Here is a 14,751-nt window from a genome sequence, read left to right on the forward strand (position 1 = left end):
ATGGCTTGCAAAAAAAAACACGAAAGTGCTACTACTAGTAACAACTCACTGCATCACAAAACCATCTGATGTAGTCACGGCTATGTTTGATCAAGAAAATATCAGAATGCACTTAAGGTATAGTATGAATGGCTTGCAAAAAAAAAAACGCGAAAATAATAATAATAGTAACAATTAACTGCAAAAAAAAACCATCGGATGTATTAACGGCTATGTTTTATAAAGAAAAAATCTGAATGCATTTAAGATATAGTATGAATTGCTTGCAAAAAAAACGAAAATACTACTACTAGTAACGCCTCACTGCACTACAAAACCATCTGATGTAGTCACTGCTATGTTATATCAAGAAAATATCATACACACCTATGAAAGTCTAAGAAATCCAGCTCAGAAAAGTAAAAAAATAGCAATCCCACACATCCCAAATCATAGATTTCTTAGTCGTATGTTTACCCGAATATTTAACAAGTAGCATTTTTTCCATACCATCCATAAAACTCAATTCGTCCTAGAATTATTTAAACTAAAAAGTTGACCCTGCCCTAGAAAGTTCCGTAAAACAAGATAGAAGTATTTAGAGTGAAGTAGTCGCTTTAAATTGACAAAAAGCTCCAAAATTTAAATTGTTTATTATCCAGTCCTCTATCACCACATCTCCACCACCTCGTAACTCCCCCCCCCCTAGTTCAACTGAATCCCTCCATGTAAGTGAACCCCTGTATAACCGAAACACTGTACAACTGAACTCCCATGCAACTGAATCCTCGTGCTACTGAATCCCTCATGCGAGAAGAAGAAGAAGAATAGGGAGACTTAATAGTCTTTTTGTTCACCATTATAGATGAATAAACGGATTTAGCCAATGAAATGAAGTCCTATTCCTACAAGTTAAGTTAGAATAAAAGAATCAGGTAACAACCCCCCCCCCCCTCATGTAACTGAATCCCAAGCTTCTGAACTCCTCCATGCAACTGTACCCCTCGTGCTACTGAACACCCATGCAACTTGACCCCACTTAACTAAACCTCCGTGTAACTGTACTCTCCTTTAACTGAACTATCAAGCAGTCGTATGTTTACCCGAATATTTAACAAGTAGCATTTTTTCCATACCATCCATAAGACTCAAGTCCTCCTAGAATTATTTAAACTAAATAGTTACCCCTGCCCTAGAAAGTTCGGTAAAACACGATAGCCTTATTTATAGTGAAGCATTCTCGTTAAATTGACAATACGCTCAAAAATATCACTTCTGTATTATACAGTACACTATCATCCCATCTCCTCCAAATCGCAAATCCCCCCCCCTAGTTCAACTGAATCGCTCCATGTAAGTGAACCCCTGTATAACCGAAACCCTGTACAACTAAACTCCCATGCAACTGAATCCTCGTGCTACTGAATCCCTCATGCAAGAAGAAGAAGAAGAATATGGGTTGGCGCGCGCACCCTCTCCCTGGATTCGCCCCTGCCAGTAACTGGCAAGGGGCTGGGTTGAGGAGCGTAATTTCCTATGGGACAGAGGGGACAACTGCCTCTCTCAGACCAAATTTTCACCCCCGTCCTCATTTTGCCCCCCCCCCTCCAACTGAAATTTAGTTTCTTCCAAAATGTTTTCAAAACTAAGAAAAGAAACTAGAGTATTTCATGTAAAAAATCTATCAAACGTTACTGTCATTGATCAAACAGTCAATGAATCAAATAATACCAAATATGAAAAGCATATTGACCCTGTCCAATAATTGTTAATTATTACATTTATCTTTTCAGTTTGGTGAGCTTCTGTTCCACTTCATTAGATCAAGTAGGTTTGATGATTTGTTCAACCATGTCCTATTCAACTAATTAACAGAAAAAACCTGTTTGGTACGGGGGCCTGCGCAAAATGGTACCTTGGTATATACTAATAGCGCGGTTGTTTGAATGCAATTTACCACGGAAACAACAATTAAGGGCTAATCAATAAGAAAATATGGAAAGAGTGAAAACGGGGTTTCAGCATAGTCAATATCTTGGACATGAAGGGGACTCACTGATCTTTAGCATATGTCTATAGAATTATTGAATTAAAAACCAAATATAAAAAAAATTGTGTTCTTTTCACTGGCTCAAAATTTGAGTAAACGACAACAAAATAAAAAAACTTGTTTTTTTTGGCTTCCCTCTTTGATATGTGCTTAAGAAATAATAGGACTGGCTTTCAAAAACACGTGACACGAATAAACAAATGAAATTAAAAGGGACTTTATGGAAGGATGAGATAATGATAGGTATGTTAACACCAGGGCCGTATCCAGGATTTTTGTTCAGGGGGGGGTTTTACTAATTTTTGACTTTTTTGGGGGGGGGGGGGTTTACTAATTTTTGAATCAGTTTTCGACTAATTTTACTGATTTTTACCTAGGTTTTACTAATTTTCGACTTATTTTCGAGTCGGTCAAAAATTTCGGGGGGGGGTTCAAACCGGGTAACCCCCCCCCCTGGATACGGCCTTGGTTAACACCTAAATTAGCAATGACATATTTTTTTTTTATTTTGAATTTTTGGCAAGAAGAAACCCCAGAGTGAATATTTGATTTTGAAACTTATTCCTCTGTTTTTCGAAAAAATGAAAAGTCAAAGAGCTTTTTTCTTTCCTTTAATACACTAAAAACGTGATTGAAACAATTGTTTCGGCTACACGGCATTACCTCTATAATGTCAATTCTACACAAATAGAGCGGTTGTTTAAACGCAGTTTACCACGAAAACAACATTTAAGGGCTAATCAATAAGAAGAACATGGAAAAAGTTTAAAATTGGGTTTCAGTCGATATCATCGACATGAAGGTGACTCATTGTTACCTTCATAGGCATGTAGCACATGCCTATAAAATTATTTAAGTAAATACCAAACACAAAAAAATATGTTCTTTTTATCAGCTCAAAATTTGAGCAAATGACAACAAATAAAAAAAGGTCGGGTTTTTTGGTTTCCTTGTTTGTTATGTGCTTAAGAAATAATGTTGTGAAATAATAATGCTTTCGAAAACACGTCACACGAATAAACAAATGGAATTAAAAGGGACGTTATGGAAGGATGAGATGTCAGTCTTTCCTTTTTCTCTATGATGTACTTCTTTACTTATTGCATTTGTTCATAATGCATATTTTTATTTTACAGTGGTGTTCGGCCATTTGGTGTCTCCCTCCTTGTATGCGGATGGGATGACAACCGTCCTTATCTCTTTCAATGCGACCCTTCTGGAGCCTATTTCGCTTGGAAAGCAACAGCAATGGGAAAGAATTATGTGAACGGAAAGACATTTTTAGAGAAAAGGTAATAAATTTTAAATAACTACTGGACATATAACAATCTTGGCTAGTTCGGCGGGAAAAAAATTACATTTTTACCAAATTAATTAAATTAATTACATTAAAATAACTAGATTTAATTAATTAAATTAATTAAATTAGGTTAGATTGGTACTTTATTTAAATTAATGTACCAGGGACATAAAATTAAAAGTGTTTTTCCCTTGGGCTCATCTTAGGCCTATTCATACCTGGAATCTGCGATTTTCTAAAATTTTCCTTGGGTTGTTTCAAATTATAAAGTTTTTAAGATAGTACCACATTTTCTTCAGTCAGGTTGAATCGTAGAAATAAGCAAGTAAAACTAATTAGTCAAATATGACAACGATTTCATCCACCAAAATTAAAAAATTAACAGTCTTTTATCCTCAAAGGCAACTAAACTTTTTGAAGTTTGGTGCCATATCTTTTCGGCTTATTTTTGCGGATTTTTCCTTTTGATGTTTCTCACGTTTTTTTCGCTGATTTTACCTTTTAATATTTTTCACGTTTTTTTGGCTTATTTTTGCGGATTTTTCCTTTTACTATTTCTCACGTTTCTTTTTTTCAGTTTAGGGCCCGCTACCATTAAAAACTACATAGCTGCATATAGAGGTTATGAAGTTTTTTCTATACCAGTTCAAGAAATCTGGTTTCATTTTCACTGTCTTTAGTACTTTAAAGGTGATTGAGAACTGAGATTCTATATTTAAAAACTTACGTTTCTAGACTTGGAACAATTTAGTAGGCTATGCTTCACAGGTAGTCTGAAAAATATTAATTGAAGAAATGATTTTTAAAACTTTTAAGGTGGAAAACAATTCAAGCAAGTAATACTATAAAATGGTCGAAAACACTATTCATGTATATTTACCCTTTTATATTAAAATGGCTCCTAAATATTTAATTCCCAAGAGTCATCACCATAAGAAATATTGCTTTCCCTGTTGGTAGCTTTAAATATCGAATACTGGTTCGTTTTTTTTTCGGTTTTACATTGTATGTGTTTCTTATTGACGTTTCTCTTATTTATATTTTGTTTATTTATGTTGTATAAATCTTGCCTATTTCTTTTCATCTCCGTTCTCTGTTTTGATCATTTACTTGGGCCCTACTAGGCTATTTTAGCGGAATAAATGAAATCCGTTCTGAACACTATCGGTCTCACCAAACTAACTTGTCGTGTGACTAAACGGGTAAGGCATCTGAAAAAATGTATTTTTTAAAGTTGAACCACGATTTGATTGCGTTACCGTACATTGCAACGTACTTTTTTTTCGTAAAATTTTTCCCTTACACTTGGCCCGGCAAAAACTATGTAGCTCTCCCCACACCCCTTCATGTGAAATGTTTCCCATATGTATATATTTTCAAGCTGTATTTCACTTCTTTATGCAAAATTATTTCCAGAATTAAGTTATGCATATTTGCTTTTTTCATTTTTTTTTTATCTAAACACTGAAATTACCTTCCTCGTTTTGTTTTTTGTTTTATCGGATTTTTTACGTGACTAGTTTTAACTGGAGATTTCGTTCTCTGTATCGAAAGTAATGAAAGTGGTGTAAATGGACGCTGTCAGTATTAAGAGGATCCTAAATGACAATAACTAATGGCCTTAGTATTATTATACATTGTCAACATCCCTCTCAAGAAGGGGATGTCAGGACGACGGATGTCGACTTTTTTTATTTCAATTTTATTCCTGGAAATATTTATTGTCTCTTTTTGCTTTGGATAATGGGAAATCGATCCTGGTTCCAATATTTTGCATTAAAAATTTTATAACAATCCATGTTGCACTAGGATGATAATACCCAGTGGATGACGGAAATTAATAAATTCGAAGACGGTGAATGTAAGGATAACTTTCGATGGGTAATTGTCTAATTTATTAATTTTTTTAAGTAATATTAATTTATTCTACATATTTGAAGTTATCAAAAAAATTAGAATAGGCTCCAAGCACCTTCGGGGGCAACTTTATCCGTCAGGAAGATGTTGTCATCCACAGGGTGTCGAAAATCTATCTTGAAGAATATTTCTTGAAAAATGCCCCCCTCCCCTTCATTTTTGTTGATTGGCTTGAACTTCAAAGGCCATTTAGATCATTCTAAGAAGACTTCAATCTTCACAAAAAATGGTTGTATCAGTTCGTGATGGAAGAAAGTTCCGTTGTATCTGTTCGGCTTGGTATAAATTCTTGGCTAAGTGATATGTGACTTAGTATAGTGTCAAGACGATCTTAAGTGACAAAGAATATAATTTTTATGATTCATATCTTGAATATATGATATCACCCTGAAGCAGGGATACCTCGGAAATGTCAGTTCTATTATTTAGGTTTCCCCTTGAAATGTTTATAGTTTATTTGTTTTTCGGATAATTAAGGATTATTTATATTATTGGAAATTATTTTTGGAAATGATTGTTGATTGCAAAATGTTAATAATAATTCCCAACAGGAAAATCTGTTGGTGAAACTGGATATAAAATTATATTTCAAGTTGATGAATATTGTTTGTACTTTATTCAACATTGAAATCATCCAGTTTTGAGTCATTGGACCATACTTTTTTGTACATCGCCGTATTCTCGCTCTTAATCACTCTTATCTTGCATGTCAGGGTTGAGTCTGATATTTTGTTTTTCTCCTTTTTTCTCTGTTGAATAGAAATTGCCCTCTGTCCAAAGAAGGATTTCATTTGTTCTTATTCGCATGACCAAATTTGATAAGAATTTCCGTTCTCTTTGTCTGAAGCAGGGAAAGTCATGTAAATGTCCATTATCAGTATTAAGAATATTTTTGATATCAACGACTAAGCTTCTTTGAGTTATTCTGCTTAGACAGTATCCTTCTCAAGAAGGGATACGGGACGATATTAACTCTATAATAAATTTTTTTTCTCTGGGGAAGGAGCACTTCGTCCATATTCTTTGAGCTAAAGAATATCTTTATTGTTAGTAACGAGGAAGTCGAACTTAGTGTTTTATATCCTACATTGTTGGTTCAAATATGAGTCATCCAAATTCTAATTCCAAAAAACTAGATTTAGCATTTTGCTGAGAGGTGCTGGTAGATTCGGTTAGAAACCTTCCTATTCAGTTTTGGTAAATTCTCCCATCTAGAGTGACCGTTTTGGCTCTGAAAACATTCTTTTCAGTGTCTTGGCGTACTATTGAAATCTATGTTTGGTGTAGTCTTCTCTGACTTATAGAATTATCTTCAAGATTAGGTTCGACAGGTTTGTACTATTTTTCTCCTGTCCGACCACAAATTTTCCGTGTGTCATCTTTTTATCCACACCTGATTCAGATGATGGGATGCAGCATTTTCTGGGGCATAATGGTATGTCTGCTGCTGACTGCTACTCATCATGGTCTTGCGTCCAATCTCTGGTGATCCCGAACTGGCTGTGGTCCTCTCTTCTGTCGAAGCGCAGGAAACATCCTATGAGTCTGAGGTTCGGCCTTAACACATTTGAGTCATTATTTACTTGGAACCCCGATTTCATGTTTTTAAATGATAGTAGAGGCTGGCAAAGCAGCGCTTCGTTGTCAAGATGCTCGTTTTTCAACTTTGCATTTTTTCAAACTCTGAAAAAGAATTACCCACCAGAACAGCCATAGCCAGCGCAGCATTCCAGTGACTTCTACCAGTCTGGAAACCCACAGAATACTCAAAGAAGCCAAAATTCAGATTGTTCCAGAGTAATGTTTTGTCTGTTCTGAGTGACTCTATGGAATGCCTAAAGCTAACCACGGAAAATGAGAAACGTCTTACCGCCTTTGAAAATGACTTGTCTTCATCGTATCCTATGGATCAGCTGGAGAGACTGTCAGCAACGACGAGATACGTACACTCACGTGCCAACCAGGCATCACCTCCGTTGTGAGGTAACGAAGATGGCGATACCTTGGACGTATCCTCTGTATGCCAGATTATACACTTCCGAAAATATTCCTCTACTGGCAACCGGAAGGCGCCCGTCACTGAGGAAAACCAAAGAACACGCTCCGTAGGACGTACGAGTGTGACAAAAGAGCCCTCCAGACGAGTCTCATCCCAGAGTGGAAAGACATCTACGCAGCGGCCTACTTGTGGGAAGATTGGGGTCTACCCATTGACGCCCTGTTTGCCTCTGGAGGAACTAAGGTCTAAGGTAAGAAGTGCGACTTGAGAATTTCGGTCTTTGGGATAGAGGACTTAGCAGTGGAAAGCAAGATCAAGATATCAGATCTCTGGGAAGGAAATTGTGAAACTGGTGCTAATGCTCATCATCAGCACGGAGAGTTCTTTAATAGTGACGTGTAAGATAAGTTGCTAAGTATTTTTTATGGCGCTTAGATAAGATTCTAAGTGTGATCCTAGACCACGCTGGCTTGAAACAATTATGAAAACCAAGAAATGTTAAAAAGCAAAAATGAGTGAAATTTCGAACCAGTGAAATAAAATCAGGACAAAAAGTAGATAGTGAAAGTATAAAGTGTAGGCTAACAATCGCGAAAAATATCAAAGCAGATGTTCGAATGCATGTTGTTTTATTTACTTCTGTTGTTCGTCTTCTTTGGCGTTTTATATAAGAGGGTGGCTCTTCAACATTTTTCTTCTTTTTTTTGTCTTTGTTTTTAAGTTTTAGATTTTTGTTCTCTGGTTTCTACTTTCAGATACTTTGCTTCTTCGTTATCAAAACTAGTTTTTTACTTTCTTTAAAAGAACAGTGAAAATAAAATCTGAATATTTGAATTAGCTAAGTGAAAACTTACACAATCACATATATCTTGCAAATTGAAAAAATGGGGATCCGATTTTTCATTTTTAAAGAAAAAGCATCCACATGTAGTTTTAAAGTTTTGTTAATAACGGGCAACACATTGAAAAAAAAAATATGAAGAAATTTGGGTGAAAAAATAGCAAAAAAAGCTTAAAACCTAAGGTACAAAACATTTTAAGAAGATATAACTTTCCTTTTTAGGTGTAATGGTCCTTGGAAATCAACAGATTGCTAATAATGGAATTAATTACTTTTGCTTTTACAGTTCAATGTGGCAACAGTGATGATTTTTAATGTTTGAATTTTACGGACAAAAAGTGTTATCGAATTCAACTGAATAGTTCGACTAAGTTTAATTTAGCTGAATTAATGTAACTTGAATTACTTAAATTTAAATAAAAACGGTAACACTGGTGATATGTAATGCTTGAATTTTTCGGACGGAAAGTGTTGTTGACTTTCACTAAAAAGTATGGTTTATTTTTGTTTTCACTTTCCAATAGGTTAACAATAGGTCCACTAGGTCAAGTTAACTAGTCTTACTTATTCATTTTTACGATTCGTCTGCATGAAGCCCAGTAACCTGGGCTCCATGACCGAAGTTTTCGTTTAGATTAACCGAAAAATCTTGGAAAATCGTGGTTTTTGTGCATAAGTAGGCCTAAGATGTGTCCGGGGGATACAAAATATTGTTATTTTAATGTTCTTGTTAATTTAGTATGTTTTTCTTGTACTGCCAAGCTAAGGTTTTGGCCAAAATTTATCACAAGGGATCTCTGAATTATTTAGCTTATTTAATAGATTGTTCTTTCCTGAAATATTCACCTTCATTAGAAAAACAAAATAATTACATCCGAGTTCTCAAAATAGGGATGAACAATTTCTATCCGAGCTCTGTATATTTTATTAATTTGATTGGTCTGAAATGATTATAATAAATTATTTAAGCAAAATCAACATAACTTTCATTTTTAATTTAATTTTCAAGGATGTTTTTGTTTTCATTAAGTAAGTTCTTTTTTTATAGTTAAAATGCCTGCTGTTGACTCTCATAACAACTTAGATTTTGGGTCATATATATGGATCTGGATTCTCGCTGTTGCTTGTCATCTATACGGAGACAATTTGAGCCTTTTCTTGATGTCATGACGTCCAAACAGACCTTAGATTAGAAGTAGTGCCTTTGTAAAATTACCTTTTTTTATTAGACCTTGGACTTTTGCCTCAGCTTGTCTTTTGTCATTATGAAAGACCTATCGCCGAACCTTTGTTTCTTTTAATTGTTCAGGTGGCGGGACAAAACTTCTTTTTCTTCCAACAATCTATCTAGTCCAAATTTTTGATTTTCAAAGATATGGTAGGCATTAATGACCACCCCTTTTTTTATGGTTCAGGTGGTGGGACAAAAACTTCTTCTTTTGCCCCGGCTTGTCCTTTGTCATTATGAAAGACATATCACCGAACCTTTCTTTCTTCTAATTGTTCAGATGGTGGGACAAAAACTTACTTTTTCTTCCAACGATTTATCTAGTCCAGGTTTTTGATTTTTAAAGGTATGATAGGTATTGATGACCTTATCCATGTCAAAATCCAAAACCGAATCATCATCGCTTTTCATTTTCAATTTGTTGGGTTCGTTTTACCTCGGCTTGTCTTTCGTCCTTATGAAATGTATATCGCTGAACCCGCTTTTTTTTACAAATGCATGGTAGGCATTGATGACCTTATCCATGTCAAATTCCCAAACCCAATCATCATCGCTATCATTTTTAATTTTGACAGGTTTTGATTCTTGCTGCCCAGGTTGATTTTCATTGACTTGCTCACAAGTTCGGTGTCGTATGTCACGTTTTTGGATTTTATTGCCCGTATTGCCCGCAATTGATGGTCCTGGTTGTCGATTTTCACCTCTTATTACGTTTGATAGTTCAGGTGTTTGTTCCAAAGATTCATTATTTATAGTAACTGCAACTACAAATTTTCGTTTTTTGGACCTTCCAACAGACATTTTGTTGGATAAATGACTGACTACATTTGGAATCTCAGCTTGACGTAACGAGTCACTTTAAGCAAAAGGAAAACCAAACTAATTTCAAAATTTTCAGGGATTTTTCTGGTTTGAATTAATGCAGTTTTTCGTAAAAAATTTATTGTATTTTAAATATTTATTTTTTTTTAATTACAAAAGGTTTTTTAACCACATCAATTTCATTTAAAATGAGCCATTAAACAGCTCTCTAGGATGTTCCAGTGCCAAGCTGTCTGAGGAGAAAGAGAGAAAAAAAAAGATGCCGTATACGCAGAACTGACACATATATACAATTATTGCCCACATATAAAGATATATATATATATATATATATATATATATATATATATATATATATATATATATATATATATATATATATATATATATATATATTTATATATAGTCTTCTGATTAAAAAATATTCGTTTTCTACTGGCTTAAAATTTCTCTCAGGAGCACAGGAGAGTCAATCAGGTTTGAAAGAGGCGGGACTATTCGGATTTCTTTTTTTATATATGCTTCAAAACACAGTTTTTAGTCAGTATATTTTAATAAGAATGTTTCTTTAAAATAAGATAAACCTTTAAGTATAAAAAATATAACAATGATATTACTGAACGTTATTATTATATAGCATTTCTTTTATTCAGTTTTTTTTTCCTGGAAATTCGGAAATTGCATCTTCTGTATCGGAAATAGTGAATGTAGAGCTAATCCTTGGTCTGAGACAGTTTTTCAGTGACGATATCTAAGGTCTTTATTTATGACATCCTTTCTTGTTAATGTCCTTCTAAATATAGGATCTCCGGCCAATTACGAAGGTACGTTTTGTCTAGACACAAGGAAAACATTCATTCCCAGCATAATTGTAAAGGTTTTAATGGATAATTTGGATGATTGTAAACGTTTAATATGAAGGGCGCTGTAAGGGCTCTAGTTCTTCGCTGTTTCATTTTTAATTGCTAACATATTGTAAAAAGTTTAGTGGTTAATTCTGATGATTGAAAACTGTAAGGTCTGAAGGTTGTTCCGGAAGATTTTTTTGTCACCGATCCTATCAGTCACATTTTTTGATTCACGGTCTAAGTTCTCTTTTACTGAAGTACCTTTGGAACTATGCAAGTTTATACCTACTTACGTACTACCATTTACATAGAATTTGTAAATAAAAGCTCTGATGCCAGGCCACCGACAATGGTAGGAAGGGGACAAATGTCAGGGTTCTCGGCTTTGAAAGGATCCTGGTATGGTAATAAGAGGTATAGTACATTTTGAGCATGCAAACAAAAATAGAAAAAAGAAGGAACATCTGAAAATGCTGGGGATTTGCTTCAATCTAAACTGAGCCAAAGAGGAAACGATTAATATCATTGTAAAAAGTGTGCTATTTCATCGCTTTATGTCTGTCATGCATGTTGTGAGCCAATTACACTATTCCTTAAGTGTATGTCAAAGAGGAAGCCAAATAACCCCGCCTTTCTAAAACCTAATTGGTTCTGCTGTGTTTTTATGTGATATTTTAAGCCACTAAAAAGAACGACGAGTTTTTAGTCACAAGTTTTAACTATGAGTAGTTCTTCTATATCTCTGGTTAAGCTTTTTAAAGTGAAAGTTGCATTAGTTTCCAAATTTGGTATATACTTCATTTACAGGGAGTTTTGTTTCTTCTAATATCTACTCATTAGAAAAAGCTCAACCAATGAATACACAAATGTAATCATACAAAACTCACATTTTATCCCCCGAATGATTTATGCACATTCGGGGGAAATATTGTGGAACCAGTTTAGTCACTATCTGGGAGGAATTGGCGCATTTTTTCTTACTTTTCCCTCCTTTTTTTCTGTATGCAGCACAGGAATAATGCCGTTTGGTAGAAAATCATTGTCAAAACGGACGGTATTTCGATTATTAACATGAGTGCAGAACATAGGTACAAACAGTGTCAACCCTTAGGGGGGGGGGGCATAAGTTCAGAGAATGTTTAATACCTTCTGTCTTTTTTTTTATCAAAAAGTATAATTCTTACTTGATACCCAGCAAAATAATTTATCAAATTTCTTGCTTTTAATTTTAGTAAAGTAAAAATATAACTTCTGCCATTGCACAAAATAATGAAGCTGTTTAGTATCTATGATGTTTTTTCTCTATTTAATTTTTTTTCTCTTTTCAAATATCTTCTATCAAGTAGTAAGTTCAATAGTTAGAAAGAGGTTACTGTTAAATACACCAAATTCTTTCCCGAACTTATTTTAATAGAAATAAAATATGGGGATTATCGAGGTGGATAGAGACAAGAGATAGTTTCATGGGACGTTTTGGACTTCAACTTCAAATAACTCTGAAATATAATAGATAAATCAAATACTTGAGCACCTGTAGTATTTAGAAACAGTCCGTATGTCATTGGAAAGAGAGAGGAGATGCGATCTGTTACGATTGTCTTTCATAAATTAAAAGCAGGATGTAATGAATTTCAGTCAGATAACAAAAGCGCATAGGAACAGATAGGATTATTTTTAAGATTTTGTGCAACAAAAAAGATGTCAGATCATGATTCCTTGTCATAAAAAAGTAGAAACTATCCAGAAGTTTAAAAGGTGTATCTCACTCTATATTTAAGTTCTTTCAAGCTATGTTTTATAAAGGTTTTGTAATCTCAATGTATGTTTGGGATATCTTTACGGAAATCATAAGCAAACACAATGACGTGGATTTGGTAAAGAGCGATGTGTCTCTCGGTTTTTTTTTTTGTTCTCAAGCCTCATTGTATGGAAATATTGATCGTTTAAAGTTGGGGAAATGCCGGCTTTATTGAAATTTCGGAATTATAGTAACGTTTCAAGTGACTAAACCGATTCTAGGGTATTCAACCTTCGTTCGGGCTCCTGTAGCCCCTCATGCCTTTAGATCAAAATTTTATTGAATACGATAAAAAACCCTAAAGCTCTTCCTCCGAGGGCACCATGATGTGTGCAGCTCCAGGCATTATGCAAATTGCCCATTTCAGAACAGCGGCTTCAAAGATACATTTTAGTAGCAACGTGGATATGTTACCACTTATTAAAAGCAGGCTCATGCAAGTGTTTTTGAAATGTGAAATAAAAGGTTCAAATTTGGCCCCAGGGTCTGATAAAAATTTCCGGTATGTTGCCAGTTTTATTAACTGGCAACACACCTGGTCGAACACTGAAGAAAGAGGCGACGAGTCTCCGAACCACTCTGAATAAACTTTGGTCTTTGGCACAAGATCGGCCAAGTTGGAGGTCAACCGTCGCTGCCCTTTGCACCCCCAGGATCAGGAAGATCTAAGTAATGAAAGGATTTGGTTTTGAACTGTATTGCACCCCACCCCCCATCCCATAAAAAGGCTCAAATGGAGTCCTTGGGCCTGAGAATAAGAAACGAGTTTTGGTGCCAGTTTTGCGAGTTTTTTTTAAGTAAAAAGAATTCGAATTTAATTTTGTAACTACCACACCCTCTCCCCCCCCAAAGTTCGGAGGGGGGATAGAGGATAAAAATTTCGTTTATTGTATTATTATTTTTCTTTCATATCGCTTGGTTATTTGTTTATTATAAATCTTTCTTTTTTGTTTTTTCTAAATGTGTAAAGATTGTTTTTTTCAAAATAGATCTTTTTTATTTTTGAATCGGTTGTAAAAGGGTGGTGTTCTGAATTTTGTATTTTCAAGTTGGTTTTGAGAGTGATGTCACCTTTCTTTTCTTTCTGATTTTTTTCGGGTCTGATTTTTTTCGTTTTCCAGATTTGGATTGATCAATTTTGACCAAATCAGGTTGTAGTTCTTTTTCTTTTTTTTACCGTTTAATTAATTTCTTATTGTCTTTCTTTTTTCCTGTTTTCGGACCATTGAGTCCATCGAGGAATGTCTATTTTCGTGCTTATTATTGTACATATATTGTTTATAAATTAGCTTGGATTTGAAAAGATGGGAATTTTTCTCGTGAAGGGGGGTATCTTTGTCTCGGTTTAGCCTTTATGTCCTTGAATATATGGTATTCTTTAATTTATAGGTACAGTGAAGAGCAAGAAGTAGACGATGCTGTTCACACAGCCATTCTTGCGCTGAAAGAGGGTTTTGAAGGACAGATGACGGGGGATAATATCGAAATTGGCATTTGCACTGCGGACGGTTTTCGTCGTTTATCACCTGCTGAAGTTCGCGATTATCTTGCTAATGTTTAAGATTCATTTTGTACTTTTCATTTTGTGATATACCCAAGTCTATGTAATTTGATGTGGTTTTTATTTTACTGCATGGAAAGGAGCGGAGGAATTTTTTGCTTAAGTTTCTTAAGAAACTAATTGCCGACAACTACTTTCCCAGAAATCTTAGAAAAACTATTTAACTTTTTTTGTTTTTTGCGGAGATAGAGATATTTCGTTTTAATGAAAAATACTTCTTAGACAATATGAATTTTGTTTTTTTGATTAGACATAGCCTTTTTTTTCTTTTTTCTTTTTTAAGGGCAGTTCCTAAAAATGTTGTAGTATAGTTTCCGATAGGAAAACACTAAAAACTAGCTCAAAGGATATATCATTTGGGCAATTGGGGAGTGACATAAGTCGGCTTAAGTTTCTTAATGTCCATGT

At 34.6% G+C, this 14,751-nt stretch overlaps 1 protein-coding gene across 1 annotated transcript in view; it reads left to right on the top strand.

The window, feature by feature from the left end:
* Prosalpha2 (proteasome alpha2 subunit) overlaps positions 1-14,390 on the top strand; it is a 76,549-nt gene extending 62,159 nt beyond the window's left edge. The window contains exons 5-6 of the mRNA XM_089101935.1: positions 3,166-3,321; positions 14,172-14,390. Of these exons, the coding sequence (XP_088958061.1) occupies positions 3,166-3,321; positions 14,172-14,343 (328 nt within the window). The 3' untranslated portion in view covers positions 14,344-14,390. The remainder of the gene's footprint in view (positions 1-3,165; positions 3,322-14,171) is intronic.
* The last annotated feature ends 361 nt before the right edge of the window (positions 14,391-14,751 follow it).

This window comes from Artemia sp. Qi Xiang Cuo, chromosome 15 (genome assembly GCF_049724085.1).
Source record: "Artemia sp. Qi Xiang Cuo chromosome 15, ASM4972408v1, whole genome shotgun sequence".
Classification (NCBI taxonomy): domain Eukaryota; kingdom Metazoa; phylum Arthropoda; class Branchiopoda; order Anostraca; family Artemiidae; genus Artemia; species Artemia sp. Qi Xiang Cuo.